Here is a 19,931-nt window from a genome sequence, read left to right on the forward strand (position 1 = left end):
GTCACTGTCTATTTTTATAAGGAATAAATGTGACTTCATGCAGCTCATTGCTTCTTTTGTTGGCTATAAAAATATTTAATTCATTAAATTTTTCAATTAAGAAACAGTTAATCAAAAAAATAATCAAAATTGTTATACACACACGCATGTATATATATATATAGACCAGCTGTATCGTGTTTATACTACAAAATGCCTAAATTTAATTCTCATAAGTACAGTTACTATATACTACAGTACTGTAGCTGTTAAGAGGGATTTTATAACACTATTATTAAAAAGAATAAATAATCATATTTAAGAAAATTCATTTTTCAGTAGTTACGTACAAAAATGTGAATTTTTACTTTTAAATTGAAATGAAATACTAAAAAGCAATGATTAATGACTTAGCAAAAGACTTACTTGGCTGTACAACAGTCCCTTGGACGTTCCCTGCAGCATGAGTTGCAACACATTGGAAAGGTTTTCTTGCGTCCCAGTCCTGTCTGCTCACTTGGACTTGACTTATTCCAATATAAGCGCTGTTTTTCTGTACTGAAGGGTACTGGATGAAGTCTGTCAAAGACGTGCCGGCCTGGTTCCATGAGAAGGTCACTGAGGACGGCGTGAAATCGGTGGCAAGACAGCCGAGGGTGACTTTCTGTCCTCCTCCAGAGCCACATGGCATCAGAGGAAAGACCGTCGGTTTTGTGGGAGTTGCTGAAACAGGAGAAACACATGTAAAATGGAAATTAAAACAAATTCAAATAATGTTATATACTCATAATTTTTCTCAAATAACTGAGGTGAAGTTACTGCTTTGATGCAATGATGTAATAAAGACCAGCATGAACCAAAAACTGAGGAATGTTGAAGGTTTCAAAGTCGCTCTGTGAATGAAAATTGCTGATTTCCCATTTGATTTAGTCAGTCTGTTTGTCATACTGTATTAATATTAACCTCCCTCAATTGTCTTTAAAAAAATTTTAACCATTTAACTAAAAGTGAAATTCCTCTTCAGAGCACCATTTGAACAGTAATTTGTCATATTTTAAAAATATGAATAAATAACTATCCATCAACTGAGTTACTGGCATAATTATACTACAAATGTTCTGCATTTGTGTTATCAGATGAAACGATATCTTACCTGATGAAACAGTCACCATTGTACCTTTTCCCCAGTAGTCAAAAGCAGCGTAACACAGTGATGAATCTACTTAACTCTGAGTATAAAAAGTCTGTTCCACTAACAGTGAACACAAAACTCATTAAAAATTAAAAATGAATCTCACTTTCTCATGAAATTCATTCAAATTGGCCAAAGCATGTAGATTTTAATGTTTTAAACAATGTTACATTTGAGAAAATTGGATTTTGTCAGTAGAAAAGCTGTAAGAACATTTCACTTTGAGACCTTATAAGATAATAACCTACACTTTAACATAAAAGGGACATTTAAAAGTATCAAACAATCCAACTGTTAACTTTAAATAGTATAAATCTTACCTGATGACACTGTTACCATCGTGCCTTTTCCCCAGTAGTCGAAAGCCCAGTTATCACAGTAGAAATAGTCTATTCACACTCCAAACAAAAACTCTCTACCATTAGGTCCTGTTGTTTCCTTTATGTAGTTAGCTTTTAAAAGTCTTTAATTTAAGATTAATTCAAAACAGAATTATTATCCAACTGAATTCAATGATATCAGGTTCTTATTGTTATTTGTACACATTTTTGTCAAGTGACAAAAATCTGATGGTCGCTGACCGATAGTTGTGGCAACGTGAAAACAAAAAAAATCATAGATTTCAAGTTTATTTTTTAAATTAGAAATAATGATTTCCTACCCGAGGTGACGGTGACCACGGTGCCTTTTCCCCAGTAGTCAAAAGCGTCGTCACAGTAAAACAAACCATGAACTACACGTAACTAAAACCTGATCACAGATTAACAGTTTCCATCTCAATCTTTTATGATAGTATGTAATCTATAAAATCTAATATTCAGTATATTTCCATTGCATCTTAGAATTCGACAATAAGATTATTAAATTGACAAGATTTTCATAAACAACGTTAAGACATTACAATAACAGATTTGTTGTACAGTTTTCAGAAATTAACGACCTGAATGGCATCAACTGTATTTCCCCAAAACAGATAAATTGCTGTTTTTAAGGCAAAATCTACACATTAAAGGAAAAAAAAAAACAGTTTGACTTACCTGAAGTGACTGTAACCGTTGTGCCTTTCCCCCAGTAGTCAAAAGCGTAATCACAGTGTTGCATCTCAACATATCCATCATACAAAAACTTCCCAAAGACTGTTGATGCCACTGAGGTCTAAATGTTCTACACTGAACATTACAATGTGATATTTATTACCTTCATATTATTAAATTGAAATAAAGAGCTGTCTCGACCTGCTGTGACGGTTACCACTGTTCATTTTCTTGAGTTGTCAAAAGCACAATGTTACATATGAGGATACACTAAACAATGTTTTTTAAGATGTCATTGATGCATCTAAAGTCTAAATCAAACAGTTTAAAATTCTGGACCAAAAACAAAAAGCTTTGTTTTTTACCTGTTGTGACAGTGACCACCGTTCCTTTTCCCCAGTAGTCAAAGTAGTAGTCACAGTGACACGTTTCTATAGTACTATAGTACAAAAACGTCTCACACACTTGTTTTAATTCACAAATTGATCTGACTTTACAGGAAATACCAGAACATGCCCAAAAAGTGTCTGGAGAGTTCATAAAGTTTAGATCCTAGTTGTGTAATTAATGAAACTAATGTAAATATAATTATAAATCATAGAAAAGTATTGAATTGTTTCAACTACATGTATATCAGGTTTTTACTTACCAGAAGTTACTGTGACTTGTGTTCCTTTCCCCCAGTAGTCAAAGTATCCGTAGTACACAGTGATGTATGTCAGTTGACTTCATGTACAAATACTTGGTTTTAATAAAAGAAAAAAAGGCCTTCAGGGTTACTTATGAGGCCATTCCTTCTCTACAGTTTTTGGGGATTCTCCCTTGAGATATTTGTTTCCTGTGGTTTGAATTAAATAAAGTTACATCTGTTTGCCAACAGTCAGCGTAAACTTCCTCTTTGTCAGACAGACCTTATTGTCGGCTCCATGTCCAACATTTCACACACACCTAATACACATACACCATTTTAATGTTGATGATAATATATCTTAATGTTCACACTCTGAAATGAATAAATTATACATTTTTAATATAATCATCTGATCTGTCATGAAGATTTCACTCAACCAAACTGCAAAAACCTACAAGTGGCTTTTTAATGTTTTGGTTCATTAGGTCTGTTTATTGTCCAGAGATGTGATTTTCAGTTTTTTTTTTCATCCTAATGGACCTGAACAGAACAACAGAAAGAGACACTGTATGATGTGAAATACAAAAAGACAGTTGCATCACATTTAGCTGGTGACTAAATCCACATCTGGTTGGAAGAGTTGTTGAGTTTTGTATTAAAAAGTTAAATCCAGCTATTTTTCTGATTTTTGGGATCACTCGCTACTCAGACTTAGATCTGATGGGTCCTTTGGTTCCTTCAACTCCAAATAAACTAAAGTAAGAATCCTGCCAGTGAAACAGGAGCCGGTTGTAGAGGGAGTATCTCTGGATGAAGGAGTGAAGGTAGAGGGAGTGTATCTCTGGATGAAGGAGTGAAGGTAGAGGGAGTGTAGCTCTGGATGAAGGAGTGAAGGTAGAGGGAGTGTATCTCTGGATGAAGGAGTGAAGGCAGGCAGGAGCCGTTGTGGTAATTGCTTGGTAAGTCAAAACAGCGCTTTCAATTTGATGCCCGTTGCAACTGGAAGCCAGTGCAGAGAGATTAGCAGCAGAGTGACATGAGCTCTCTTGGGTTGGTTGAAGACCAGACGTGCTGCTACATCTGGATCATCTGCAGAGGTTTAACTGAGCAGCAGGAAGGCCGACCAACAAGGAATGAACCCTCGAGCACCCTGCGGAGGGTGTAGAGCTGGTCCAGTGTTCCACGGCCGGGACGGAAAACTCCATTGTTCCTCCTAAATCGGACGTTCAACTATCGGCCGTATTCTCCTCTCCAGTACCCTGGCGTAGACTTTCCCGGGGAGGCTGAGAAGTGTGATCCCCCTATAGTTGGAACACACTCTCCGGTACCCCTTTTTAAAAAGAGGGACCATCACCCCGGTTTCCTACCACAGCTGCACCGTCCCCTTCCTCCATGCAATGTCGTAGAGGCGTGTCAACCAAGACAGCCCTACGACATCCAGACACTTGAGGTACTCGGGGCGAATCTCATCCACCCCCAGTGCCACTGAGGAGCTTACGAACCACCTCAGTGACCTCGGCTTGGGTGATGGATGAGCACGTCCCCGAGTCCTCACCCTCTCAGTCTGGTTGAGGAGATCCTCGAAGTATTCCTTCTACCGTCCGACGATGTCCCCAGTCGAGGTCAACAACTCCCCACTTGACCATAAATGGTGCCAGCAGAGTACTGCTTCCCCCTTCTGAGGCGCCGAACGGTCCGCCAGAATTTCCTCGTGGCCGACCGAAAGTCTTCCTCCATGGCCTCCCCGAACTCCTCCCAGACCCAGGTTTTTGCCTCCAGGACTGCCCGAGTTGCGGTTTGCTTGGCCTGCCGGTACCTATCTACTGCGTCAGGAGTCCCACAGGCTAACATAGCCCGGTAGGACTCCTTCTTCAGTCTGACAGCATCCTTTACTTCCGGTGTCCACCACCGGGTTCTAGGATTGCCGCCACGACAGGCACCGGAGACCTTGCGACCACAACTTCGAGCCGCCGCGTCGACAATGGAGGCAGAGAACATGGTCCACTCGGATTCAATGTCCCCCGCCTCCCCCGGGATCTGAGAGAAGTTCTCTCGGAGGTGGGAGTTGAAGACGTCCCTGACAGAGGGCTCAGCCACACGTTCCCAACAGACCCTCACAATCCATTTGTGTCTGCCCGGTCTGTCCAACGTCCTCCTCCGCTAGCGCATCCAACTCACTACCAGGTGGTGATGAGTTGACAGCTCAGCCCGTCTCTTTGAGTGTCCAAGACATGCGGCCGAAGTACAGATGAAACGACAACAAAGCTGATCATTGACCTCCGGCCTCGGGTGTCCTGGTGCCACGTGCACTGATGGACACCCTTATGTTTGAACATGGTGTTCGTTATGGACAAACACCATGTCCACAAGTCCAACAACAAAGCACCACTCGGGTTCAGATCGCGGAGGCCGTTCCTCCCAATCACGCCTCTCCAGGTATCACTGTCATTGCCCTCGTGAGCTTTGAAGTCCCCCAGTAGAACAATGGAGTCCCCAGTTGGGGCACCATCAAGTACCCCTCCCAGGGACCCCAAGAAGGCCGGGTACTCCCCACTGCTGTTCGGCCCGTAGGCACAAACAACAGTGAGAGCCCTTTTCCCCGACCGAAGCGTCCCTCTCGTTCACCGGGGTAAACTCCAACACATGGCGACTGAGCTGAGGGGCTATAAACAAGCCCACACCAGCTCGCCGCCTCTCACCCTGAAGCAACTCCAGAGTAGTGGAGGGTCCATCCCCTTTCAAGGAGCTGGGTTACAGAGCCCAAGCTATGTGTGGAGGCGAGCCCAACTATCTTTAGCCGCCGGTATCTCTCAACCTCCCGCACAAGCTCCGGCTCCTTCCCCACCAGCGAGGTGATATTCCATGTCCCCACTGCGAGGGTTTTGGTCCAGGGATTGGGTCGTCGAGGCACCCCGCCACGACTGCTACCCTGACCACATGGCACCGGGCCTACGGGAAGGCGAAGGTCCTTGATTTTTTGTTAACCATGATGAGCTTAGGTTTATTCATTCCAACAATATTTTTGTAATGGTTAGAAAATGTAGAACTACATCATAAATACCTGAAGGTGTTCTGGCTTAATCTATACTTATTATATCTGGTGAAGTTTTCCGGTGTCAGTAAGCTTCGAAGCTGCACCTCCAACTGTATAGCAGGACTCCAGCTCCGGCTCTTTAACTCCGGTCCTCGAGGGCCGCTGTCCTGCATGTTTCATTTGAATCAGGTGTGTTAGAGTTGGGAAGCATGTAAGACCTGCAGGACAGAAGTCCTTGAGCACAGGAGCTGAGGAGCCCTGCTGTATAGAAAAGGAAAACATCAATGAATGCTGCAGTGGTTACTATAACTACCCTTCAACATGTTCTTAGCATATTTTGCATAATTGTTTTAGGAATATAGTGACACGTAAAACTGTCAACAAACAAACACATGCACTAGTATTTCTACTAAAGGAGGGATCTTCATGTCCGGTTCCTTGAAGCCCGCTGTCCTGCATGTTTTAGATACTTCCCAGCTCCAACACACCTGATTCCAATTAAGTCATCGTTAGCACTTTATCAAGGTCTATTAATGACAGTCATTTGTATCAGGGTGTGTTAAAACCAGGGAAACATCTAAAACATGCAGGACAGCTGACCTCAAGAACTGGAATTGGAGACCTCTGTAATACAGTAAAGTATGGCAGGAGATCTCATGCACGTCTGGGATGTAAAATCCATCATGTCTACTTGGCCGCTGTATTTGAATCACAGTGCAGCAAAGGAATGCACATGATCAGGAATACTTTTGAGGATAATACCCTCACGCCCTTTATGCAGTTAAAAGACAAATGAGACTCTCAAAAGAACAATTATTTGAGTTCTTACAAATGATACAAATGATCTCACGTCCATGATCTCACAACCATTAGAGGGAACAACCCTTTTTAGTGCAGTGAAATGGTTTAAATCAGTGAATTTGAATCATGTGATATTTATGTACTGTAGGTGTGTGAGTGTCTAGGATGTTGAGTCTCTCATCAGTTACTTTTTTTTTTGTGAGGGGTGTGAGTGGAGATCCATGCAAATTATTACATGCAATTTATATAAAGTTTACACACTTTTAGGAAAATGTGCTTATGTTTTTTGTCACATGTTGATAAAATATGGTACATACTGAATGGATAACAATAACTTCCATGTTCACAACTTACAAGTTCACCTCAGGCCTGCTTTGGTGTGAGCTGCTGTCATTGTCAGTGTGTTCATGAGTTTAGTTTTCAGTCTAAAGTTCCAGTGAGTCGTCTGGATGCGGAAGCACCTGCTGTGGTGAAGATTGTTTCCTGTATGTTACATAAATATTAGCCAGTAGTTGATAACCACAAGTTCAAATATGTGCACAGGCTTTTTCATGTCCAAACTTTTACTTTTTGAAACTGTCTTTCTCGTTTGTGAGTGACTCATTAAAACATACCTTTTTTTTTTTTTTAAACATACTTTCATAAACACAAAATCACTGTCACGTGCAGCAGGCAGAAATGCTACGCAGGTAAAAGTACTTTTTCTTATAAATAAACATAAAATCAACAGTGTGACAAAAATATGTTTTATTTATGATGCAGTTAAAAAAGAGAAAAAAAAGTAGTTCACTGAATAGTTGGTGGAAGATTAGAGCTCAGAATATATTGTAGCCTCCAGTTTGTGCTAAAATGCTGCTAAGAATCATAATGAAGCTCAGTCACTGCAAGAGACTGAGGCCCCGTTTACACGTAGCAAAAACAGTGATGTTTTCATGCGTTTTGACTGTTCGTTTACACGAAAACGAAGCTCAAAGTCACCAAAAACGATCATTTCTGAAAACTCCAGCCAAAGTGGAGATTTGAAAAAACTCCGTCTTCACGTTTGTGTCTATACAGAGAGAAACGGCCATTTAGGCTTCAGAACGTCACATTATGCGACAGAAACGACACCAGCATCATGTGTGCGACCTGTGTTTACAATTTGTTTTGCCGCCGTCAATATTTTCTTGTATTTTACCTGTTTTATATTCTAAAGTCACACTTAAAAGTAACTCCACTTCTCTGTCACTCCAAACGAAAGACTCTCGTTCATCTTGGAAGTAACTGGAAGTTACTCGTGTCATTTGTTGACGTTTTTTTCCAGGAAGCCGATTGGTTAGCATGACTTTATGCTTCTCGTTACACTGCCCCCTGTAGGTTTGGCTGCTCATAGCACCTTAACAGCATATTTATGCGGGTTCGTGTAAATGATGGTATTTTTCAAAACGTAGAGGGGGAAATATCCGTTTTTGTAAATACCCGGCTATGTGTAAACGTGGCCTAAGTCAGCCACCATCACTGTCATCAGGTCATTTCTCACCTCCGACCTCTCATCTTATCATTGGTCAGATCAGTTGGTAAATATGTAAAATATCCATGTCTTACTCAGTAGTCTCAGTAGTTTTATTGACTTTGTTAGGATGAATGATATCACTTCTCATAGATGGCTACTTAACTGATTAAAATAGTTAGTACCACAAACCTCTTGGTGCCTGAGGGCCGTGAAGATTTTTTTAAAGACACTTCTCTTTACATCACACAGTTTTGTTGAAGACAGTGATATGTTTTTCACTGTCGTCGTCGTCGTCGTCGTCGTCGTCGTCGTTGTCGTCGTCGTCGTCGTCGTCACCTTACACTGCTTTTATTCACTGAGACAATGATGTTTTGTCTTTAATGTATTACAGTATAAATGACAATCCACTATTGTCATTTCTACTGTAGTTCAGTTCCTCATATAAACTTCACACTGGGTACTGAACATGACATACTTGCTGTTATTGTAATTTTATTTCACATTTTAAGAAGTACAAAACTGAGGTAGTACTCACATGTCATCAAATGATAATAAACCACATTTTGTGATTGCCTTAATTTTTGTGAAAAAGAAGAAAAATAGTGTTACATGCCCTCCAATATTAAGGCAAATATAATATATAATATACTGTATACCAAATCCTTGTGATTTGTTGAAATGATGGGATGTTTTTCTTGAGGTATGTTGGTTTTATGCTTCATCCGAGTTCAGGACAGGTTTTTGTAATGACATTTATCACCGTGGCTCCCACCCCACACAGTGACACATGTCATTACAAAAACCTTGTCACATGTCGTCTACGAGTCCACAGGTCTCCGGCAAAGCTTTCTCTCCAATAAGGTTGAAGGTTTTGTTTATATCTGTAAAATATCATCAATTTCAGTTCCTGATGAAATTATGAAGTAAACGCTATTTCTATTTTTAATCCTTTGTGCTATTTTCAACATGAATTAAAAAAAAGAAACAAATAAAGAAGAAAAGATGAAATATAGTGGGACAATTTTGTAAATTTTTTAAATAATACTTTTTGTAAATGTACATCTTTTTTTACCTTATGTTAATTTTACGATGTGAAGATGTAGGTCTGCAGTTATTATCAGTTGGTGTTATTTTTGTAACAGGACGTGTCACTGTGGTCGCTGCTAGTGGTTCAGCCTCTTACTAAAACTTGTGTTTAACAACACATATAATATACTTCTTCTTGTTCTAGCGTAACATTGGTCCTTTAACACTTTTAGATTAGGTAATAATTATCATGACATGTGTTTCCCAGATATTTAAAAGTAACAGTGGACTTCTTTAATTTGTTCTTTGTCCTTCACTTTAGTTGAGGACAGGTTTTTGTATCGTCTTTTTTCACTGGGTTCCATCCTCCACAGTGAAAAACACTCATTCAAAAACCTGAACATGAACTACAGTTTTAATTTTTTTAGTGCTGAGTGCATAAAACAAGACAAAACAAAAGCAACAAAACAATGCAGACTAGAAATATCAACAGATTCTGACCCCAAAGGGTTAAATATGCAGGAATGTATGATTGTATTAATGTACAACATCTGATCTTTACTGAAAGTAACATATATTAACTTCTGAACTTATGTTTCACCATGTCATTCAGGGTGGAATAAATAAATAAAAACAATTTTTGGCATTTAATTTAGCATGTTTGTTTTATTCAAAATCTTGTCTTTCTTCTTTGTCTAAAACAACCTTTTTAAACCTCTAAAACCTTTCAGTGATCTCTTTTTCTTTTACCACAGTGAGGCTGATTTCCAGTTCACTGCAGAACAGGTTTTTGTATTACCATATATCACTGTGGTAGCTGCCATGGTACACTGTGATAAACCCTCCTACAAAAACCTTCGTCTGAACATCTCACCAAACTGTCAGTGTTTTTGTACTCAGACTCCATCAGGAACTTTTCACTTTACTCTACACACATATTTTTATATTTTAGTCAATATTTATATTATTATTATTCTCAGTCATTGCTTTAAAAAAATAAATCCTTTTTTGATGGTGAATTTTAATTTTGATACGTGAGATGTGAAATATTATGTTGAGGGGTTTATATTAAGGACACTGCTTTAAGAAAGGTTTAAATGGTCAAAATTAAACTGCAACACATCTCAAAATAGCAACATATAAGAGTTGTGTGTGATTAAACATTTGTTTTCTTTATATATTAAATGCTTTATGTTGCTTGACGCCCCGTCAGTCATCCTTTTGTCACTTGAATTTAACAAAACTGCTCCAAAAGCATATCCGTCAAATCCACTGTCAAGAAACTCACAACTCATTTTTGATTGTTTACAATAAATTATGTTTTATAAATTATTCATTTTATTTCTTATCAAATAAATGGCTGCTATATTAACTCATTAGTTGGATAATACTTAGTTCAGTTCAGTTCAGCTTTATTTTCATATCATCAAATCAACAAATGTCATCTCAAGACTAAAATTAAACTAATTTGAAATTAGTCCAATTAATGAAAACCCAATCAAAACATCGATATTAATTATAACCTAGATAAGGAAACCAACAGGTTGAACAAAGACTGTAATATATAATCGAGTGGTCATACTTTTATTTTGTTTTATACATTTACAGTTGCAAGAGGTTTTTGTCACAGGATTTATCACTGTGGTAGTTATTGTACACTGTGATACATCCTGATACAAAAACTCCACCCAGCACCCTGACTTTAATGCTGCACTTGAGCTTTTATGTAGCGTTGTATCCCAATGACAGCTTTTTAAAATGTAATCTTTTTTTTTAAATTGAATATATATATATATATATATACATACATACATAAAATTATATACTGTATATATCCTTTGATTTATTTCAAACTTTACTTTTTCCAACATAACAATGGGGGAGAGTCAGTTTGTTGTTGTGAGGTTTTTGTATGGGTGTGTATCATTGTGCCCCCCCATTCCATCACCATGAAAAACTCCAGTACAAAAACCAAATGCACTATTGCACGCTGGATATATACCGCCTTCAGGTAAGAAAAACATGATTTCAATCGGTTGTCTCTCAGGAAATTAGCACATGGGATGAATATTTATTACAAATGAATTGAACATTTAATTTGGTAATAGTATGAATGATTTCTTCTTCATCTGCCATATGTTACTAACATTATTATTATTGTAGTAGTTGTTATTGTTCACACATAATAATAATGATAAACCTTCAAGAAAGGCTCACTGTGTGTATAATGGGATAAAACCTCTGGTGGTTTGTCAGAATTTTCTTTGAAGTGTTAGAGTTGCAGAATTTTACGGGTTAGTTTGTTGGATTTTCAGGATATTTTAAATCTGGATCAGAGAAGAGCAGTATCACCAGGATGAGGAGAATTATTACTTATTTAGTTTAAATCACTGTGAAAGTTTTTATTTATATCTGGTTGATGATTCAGTTATGAAATTAATGGAGATTATATGATATAAAAATTCTGCTTAATTTACATTTTTTTTGTGGTGTTTTTTTTTCTAAAATTGTATTTCTAAATACATTTATGAAATGCTCTAAATAGAGATTGTAGGGCATTATTATGTAAAGATTTTAACTAATACATATGAACTTACTTGCATTTAGTGTGTGACCCAGGTCAGACTTCTTTTTCCCATCTTGATTATTTTAACAATTAACCATTATTTAAAAAAGACAAAGATTTTGGCAGAAATTATTATCAAAGACATTATAATATTGTATTAATACATTTGATTTGATTTGATTTTTATTTTGTACATGTAAAAGAAAACAATTAAAGAGAAGATAAGAAAACAAAACAAAGCAAACAAAAAAACAACAAAACAAAGAATTTCATACTTTAACACTTAATATCTTATTTACATGTGCAAAAAGGAGTAGGAAGAAGTGCAAACTTATTTAATCCTACCCCCATTCACTAATCATTTATTAACACTTATTTATAATAACTAACTACACTATAATTATACTCACACACTGTACTCACACACTTACCTATGCATGTACATAATTGAGTATTTCTATATATTCTATCTATCTACACACATGCCCATATAAATATTTATATAAATATACTCATTTACACCATACTATCTCTATATTAACTCCATCTTCTCTATATCTATATATATCTACTTACACACGTATTCATACACATACACACATATATATATATATATATATATATATATATATATATATATATATATATATATATATATATATATATATATATATATATATACACATGCATACATACACATATAATTAGCTGCCCATTTCTGTACATAAATATAAACAAATCTACCCATTCACCCAATAGTGTTTATATGCAGGCCTTCCTCTTTGTACCTTGTGAAAATCATGTTTTTATATTTGTTTTTAAACTGGTTAATGTTTGGACATTGTTTTAATTCTGAATCCATTCTGTTCCATAGTTTACAAACATTTCCTGTAAGTGAGATGGTAATACAGTAAGTTGTTCCTAGCTTTATACATGAATTGTGCAGTTTGGAATTCCACTATGTCAAAAAATGTGATTATTTTAGAATTGCAGAATAATGAATTGGTGTTTTCACGAAAACCAGCATTATGAATTATCCTTATGGCTCTTTTCTGCAGTATGAATAGTGTTTGCAGTGAACTTTTATATGTATTTCCCCAAACATCTAAACAGTAACTTAAATAAGGCAAAACCAGGGAACAGAACAGAATGCGGAGTGATTTATTATCCAGGAATTGTGCTCTGGCCAGAACTGAGATGCCTCTAGATATTTAGTTGTGGATGTGTTTAATATGAGATTTCCAGCAAATCCTGTCATCTATAATTTCCCCAAGAAATATTGTTTCATGTACTCTTTCAATGTTTACACCCTCAATCTGTACCTGTGCTTGATTGTTTTTATTGTTTCCAAATACCATAACTGTACTGAGAGGATAACCTTTTGAAAAATTTGATAGAAAACAAATCAGGCAATATTTTGTAATTTATGAAACTTGACAAACTTTTCAGAATAATTAACCAGAAAGAATGACTCATTTGTTCTGAGCTTTCCTGTTTTCATGATCCACTGTAAATGTAACGTCACACTGTCACGACAAAAACAAGACTTTGCTGCCCTCTATGGGTAAAAAGGTGAATCTACAAAACATTGTCAAATAAAGCGTTGAGCTGGTTTTTATTCAACAATATTCTTCAATGTTTCTGTGAGCTTTCAGTACCTCTGTACATCTTTAATCATCCATCCATCCATTAATTTTCTACACCTGCTTTATCCTGTACAGGGTGACGGGGTCTGCTGGATCCTATCCCAGCTAATTACAGGTGAGAGTCAGGGGTTCATCCTGGACAGGTCACCAGTCCATCGCAGGGCCACATATACAGACAGACAACCAGACACAATCACACTCACACCTACGGGCAATTAAGAATCATCAATTAACCTACTATGCATGTGTTTGGACTGTGGGAGGAAGCCGGAGTAACCGGAGAGAACCCACGCAAGCACGGGGAGAACATGCAAACTCCACACAGAAAGAACCTGCCGGGCCTGGAGTCGAACTAGGAACCATCTTTAATCACATAATATAATATTTTATATGTGGTTCACATGGGACTCCAACTTGTCATAGCATTCCCACGGATTCTATTTTGTTATAACAAGTTTGTATGTTTTTATTTTTTGTTGCAGTCTTTGTTCTAAAAAGTGTCATCATGCCTCTATCATGCAGTTTCCTTTTCTTTTGTTTATTTGTTTTCTTTTTTCCTATAAACATATTGTATCCTGTTTACATTTAAGAAAGAATCAGGTTTTTGTGCAGTGGCTCACTCAGCTGCAGTCACTCAAGGACATGAATAAACAGCAGTTGTTGTTGTTGTTGTTTCTGGAGATGGTGAACCAGGGGCCTGTACTACGAAGCAAGTTCAACATACCCAGGATATCTTTTCCTTATCCAGATTCACTAACCCGGACAATTGCAATCACGCTAAGCGGTCACACGACGGTGGTTATCAACTCGGTATATCAACCCAGGTTTCTCCAATCTGGATATGAGCGCGTGCACATAAAAGGGGCAGTGTTTTCAGCGCATGACCAATCGCAAGCATGGAGAAGTCCGCTGTCAGAGCCGCTTATTTCAGTAGCGAAGAGCAAACAATAATTTTACGGAAATATGATGAGTATAGGCATATAATACAGGCAAAAAGCAACACAGTTGCAGCTGCAAAATGCAGGAAAGACAGCTGGCAAAAGATCGCGGACTATAAATGCGTAAGTTCATAAGGATATAAACATATATTTGAATATTCTGGGAATCTTAATCTTAAACTGTAAACCATGATCAGCAATATTAAAATAATAAAAGGCTTGCAATATTTCAGTTGATTTGTAATGAATCCAGAATGTATGACATTTTTTGTTTTTGTGTTTGCATTACAGAAAATCACAATATTCTAATTTTCTGAGACAGTCCTGTATATATTGGTTCTATAACTATTGTTGTTGACCGATAACTTGTGCTGATGCTGTACCAAAGAATTGGGTTTATTTATTTATTTTATTTATTTTTTTATTTTTTCAGGAGGGGGGTATTTAGTATTTTAAAGTGACTTCTCAGAATGTTCGAGGGACGAAATTGAAAATCCCTTTTTTGCTATCCCCATACAAATGCATCTTCTTTTTGATTTCTTCTTGATTTATTTATTTAATTGGTATTCGTTTTGGATTGACTGTACATCGGATTTTGGGTGATGATTTGTTTTATTTATTCATTGATTGATTTATTTTTTATTTTCTCCTCCACCTCTTTTTTTTCTTTTTTTCCTTTTTTTTTGGATCGTTCATACAGGTACTCATCAGGGAAAGCAAAGGGGTTTTGGTGGTCCCTGAATACGCGTTCTCTTCGGGCTCCACTGGATTCTCTTCGAAAGGGCATGCCATTTTCCAAGAGAGCTGATTGGTCAGTGGGCGGTGCTTTTATACCCGGCGATCTGTATCTCGAACATAACCTGCTCCGGAGCAGGTTAGCTGTTCAGCATAAGTTACCATGGCGATAAGAAGTGAACCACCGTCGTAGTCCTGAAAACCCAGGGTTAAACCTGAAGTTACCTCGCTAACCCCAAATCCCGCTTCGTAGTACAGGCCCCAGCTCTGGACTGAATGAGAGTAGTAGATAATAACACTGTATCACTGATATAATCAATCCATTCCAGTTGTTTTCCTGCAGCTGTCAGATCCAAGCGTAATCAGACTCGTGTTTGACCGTCAGTGTCTGCAGAAATGTAAGAGTTTTACTGTCTTTAGGTGAGTTTGTTTGAAAAAATAAGTAAATAAATACAAAATTAAATACATACATACATCATTGTAAAAGTATTTTTTGTTAGTCCTGTTGTGTGACTGTCTCTGAACTTTGCTCTGAAACATTAATAAAGAAATGTCAAAAACACATCTCATTCATGAAAAAACAATAACTTACTAGCTTAAAAATACTTCAAATTTATTACACTCCTTTTTGTATGAAAAAACGATTTTTTTTTAAATGATTTAAATATTTTGTTTTAACTTATACATTATTTTCATAACTAAGCTTTTATTTGTTATTTTAATCATCAGTGCGCAACCATCTTAACTCACATGATTACCAGCTTATTATCAGTTACACAACTGCTTATGAATCATTGTGCTGTTTTAAAACTGGATGTTTAATTAAACAAATGTTTTCTGAGAAGCTGCAACGTCAACATTTAATGTAGCTGCTGCAAAACTTGTTCCACAAGAGGAAAAATAACATTATTAATCATTTGCTATACTGATATAGACTCATATTAGTAATAAACTACTTAAGAGAATAACTCCTTACAGACAAACAATGAAGAATCATCATTTTAAGGTTATAAGAAGTAGTTTAGTGGCCAGCTGAGCTGGTTGTTATGGAGATCCATGTTCCAGGTTTTACCACATACCATGGAGTGTGTATAAAGCCGGGCATACACTGTGCGATTATCGGCTCGTTTTGAGCCGATTTTCCAGTCGTGCGACTTTTTTTTGATCGGGCCCGATTTTGACCCAATCTGTCTCTGTGCCTCGTGCAGTGTACGTGGGGGAACGACGAGAGATTAACACCTCGACGAGCTCGACGAGGTAACACGACGAGCTCCCGATCACAAATCGTGAGGTCGCAAGAAAATCAAGCATGTTTGAAATCCTGGTCGCTCCACGTGAAGGCATCGCACAGTTGAAGCAGTGCTGCGACCCGATTTGCCTAATCCTTTCACAGAGAGCATGCGCAATCTCTTATGTCACGTCAAAAACTATTATTTGCAGTTTAAGTGTTGCAAATTCACATTACAAATCATGTTTTAATAGCAAAAAAAGACCGCATTTCCACGTATGGTGCGGGTCGCCGTGTACCCTGCGCCGTAGGCTTTGCGTTGGTTTAACGCGGAACCATAAATCAGCCTTACGGCGTACCCTGCGCCATAGGCTCTGCGTTGGTGTAACGCGGAACCATAAATCAGCCTTCAGTGTGTGCGCTGTCTGCTGTTCGGAACAACTCTTTTTTTCTCTTCTCATTTTGCTGGGACGTCGGGTTCCTCCGCCGAGACTTTTGCGGTATGCGTTCTTTGTTGTGTCAAAAAATGATGCGCAGTGCACACCCAATCAGAAATGGTTCAGATATTTTGGGATTTTTTTAATATATATATATATATATATATATATATATATATATATATATATATATATATATATATATATATATATATATATATATATATATATATATAATTATAAAAAAATAAAGGATCCCATAACCTTTGATCAGGTGGGCAGGACGCACGTTTGGGTTGGAACAGCCCACCCCTGCCCCAAAACCGGCCTCGAGTTCCAGTACACAGAAGTCCGACGTGAGGATTATGAACGTATAGTGTGAGCAGACGGGTCGCATCCGAGCATCGGCTCGTTCAGTGTGAGACCATAAATCGTGGGCTCTAAACTTTTGAACTCCGCGATCTAGTCGTGCAGTGTGAGATGGGACAGTCTCATATGATTTAAAATATCGCACAGTGTATGCCCAGCTTAAGGAGGGCTAATTGCCCCACATCTGTGATTGCCACTTTTACCTGGGTTGCCACACAGAGAGCAAGCAGGGAGAGCAGAGAAGCCTAATGTTGGTTAGTCGGTGTTTCTGTTTCTACTCACTACGTTATGAGGAAAGTTTGCACCCTTTGTCGGCGAAGCGAGGTATGTGGCATTTAAATAGTGGCATGTGTTTTTACTTTCACGGTGCCCGACGATGGAATAAAAAACTTTTGTACCAGTTGGTACTCTACGCTGTATCATTTATGCCAAGGGCTGTTAGAATTTTTTTTATTTTTGTTTAATTAAAGAAACAGGAAGTGTGTAAACACAGAAACAGTATATTTTAAACATGCCCCTTGTGTACTTGTGTAAGTTTCACAAGTGCACAGAACAATTCACACGTGCGTAGGACAAGATACACAAATGTATTTTTGATGCACATACAAATATAACCTTATTTACAAATGGGTTTTCTGTCTGTGAACTGTGCTGGATTTGCGTGTGACTTTTGAGACTCCCCTGACGTGACTCCAGCCAAAAATACGTTTTGTGTCAGATGTCTTCCTTTGTTTCAGCCAATCATAAGAGCGCACCCCACATGGGGGACGATTTACTCGTAAACCAATCAGATTAAAGGAGCGGATACACCTGCTGTTTGAACTGCGTTCGCTTAAGCTGGGCATACACTGTGCGATTGTCGGCTTGTTTTGAACCGATTTTCCACTCGTGCGACTATTTTTTGGATCGGGCCGGATTTCGACCCAATCGTTGGTCGTGCCTCGTGCAGTATACGTGAGGTAACAACGAGAGATTAACACCTCACGACGAGCTCCCGATCACAAATCGTGTGCTCGCAAGAAAATCAAACTTGTTTGAAATCCTGGTCGCTCCTCGTGAAGGAATCACAGTTGAAGCAGCTATGACCCGATTGGCCTCATCCTTTCGCAGAGATCATGCGCAATCTCTGATGTCACGTCAAAAACTATTATTTGTAGTTTAAAGTGTTGCAAATTCACATTACAAATCATGTTTTAATAGCAGAAAAAAAAGACTGCATTTCCCACGTCTGCCCAGCCAATTCCTTGTCCAATTTTTCGCCATACAGAATGGCACAAATTGCTAAAGGCTGATTTATGGTTCTGCGTTACACCAACACCGTAGGCTACGCCGTCGATTTAACGCGGAACCATAATTCAGGCTTAAGGCAGCGCGTTTGTTTTTACTGAGCATCTTTGGTGTCTCCCACTTCCGGGTTCCTCTTCTTCCACTTCTTTTTGACGTTGCAGTTCCAGTAACAAAAGTCCGACGTGAGTATTATGATCGTATAGTGTGAGCAGACGGGTCGTATCAGAGCATCGGGACGTACAGTGTGAGACCATAAATAGTGGGCTGCGAACTTTTTAACTCAGCGATTTAGTCGTGCAGTTTGAGATGGGGCTGAATCAAACCATTTAAAATATCGCACAGTGTATGCCCAGCTTGAAAAGTGATTCAATAGAATTAATTATTCAATAGATAAATAAACAAGACAGCAACACGGGATGGTATTGAAAAGTATTAGGGCCAGGCAGGATAAAAAATATTTGAGAGGAGAAGATTTTTTTTTATTGTGCACTTCGAGAAAAAAGTGGATTCGCCCAACTCATTTGACGCGTCGACAGGCTCGTTCTCCTGAAAGACACCTGTAATACATAAATATCTCCGCTGTTTCTCATCATCAGTTGCTGCATCGGCAGGACTAAGAGCTCTCCAGTCTCCTGACGGCTCTGGTTGAACGGCCCGACAAACCTTCCCCGACCGCGCTGTTTTCTTTGCCGAGATCCCAAGAAAAGCAGAGCAGTGATCTCCTCTCCATCCCGTGTTGCTGTCTTGTTTATTTATCTTTATTCCACCAACTCGAAATATTGAATCACTTTTCTAAGCAACGTCGCGATCGCAGTTCAAACAGCAGGTGTATCCGGCCCTTTAATCTGATTGGCTTACGGTTGGCTGACTGGTTTACGAGTAAATCATCCCCCACAGGGCAGCTCTGTCCCCCATGTGGGGTGCGCTCTTATGATTGTCTGAAACAAAGAAAGACATCTGATTGGTTGCAGATCCTTCCGTGTTAAAAAAAAAAAGTATTTGTGGATGGAGTCACGTCAGGGGAGTCTCAAAGGTCACACGCAAATCCAGCGCAGCTCACAGACATAAAAATGTTTGTAAATCAGGTTATATTTGTGTGCGCATCAAAAATACATTTGTGTATCTTGCCCTACGCACGTGTGAATTGTTCTCTGCATTTGTGAATTTTGTCCTGTGCATTTGTGAAACGGTGTGTGCATTTGCAAATTATGAGACTGTTCTAGCTCCATACTTGTGGATCTTTGTGGGACATTTCTGTGGATCTTTGTCCTCTTATCTGTCCTTAACTCAGTGTGTGTTTTTCTCAGTCCTCTGGCTGCAGGTTGGACGTCTCATATTCATCATGTTGTTGTTTTCTCTGCTGATTTCTGTTCATCCTTTCACCCTGCTGCCATATCCTTGTGCAGTTCCATCATTTGTTACCTGACCATCCATTCAAGTAGTCTTTTGTAGATTATTTTATCCAGTTCAAGTTGCAATAAATTAGGGTTTCAATTATTTTTATTATTTCTTCTTTCTCAAAGGTAAGTTTAGATT

The 19,931-nt window shown here is 38.3% G+C and overlaps 1 protein-coding gene across 1 annotated transcript in view; it reads right to left on the reverse strand.

Annotated features, from left to right (window-relative positions):
• The window catches only part of LOC133456785 (immunoglobulin mu heavy chain-like), a 48,184-nt gene that overhangs the window by 10,281 nt on the left and 17,972 nt on the right, over positions 1 to 19,931 (reverse strand). The window contains exons 3-5 of the mRNA XM_061735379.1: positions 6,297 to 6,323; positions 2,855 to 2,900; positions 406 to 702 (exon numbers count right to left, since the gene is read on the reverse strand). Of these exons, the coding sequence (XP_061591363.1) occupies positions 406 to 702; positions 2,855 to 2,900; positions 6,297 to 6,323 (370 nt within the window). The remainder of the gene's footprint in view (positions 1 to 405; positions 703 to 2,854; positions 2,901 to 6,296; positions 6,324 to 19,931) is intronic.

Source organism: Cololabis saira, chromosome 12 (assembly GCF_033807715.1).
Source record: "Cololabis saira isolate AMF1-May2022 chromosome 12, fColSai1.1, whole genome shotgun sequence".
Classification (NCBI taxonomy): domain Eukaryota; kingdom Metazoa; phylum Chordata; class Actinopteri; order Beloniformes; family Belonidae; genus Cololabis; species Cololabis saira.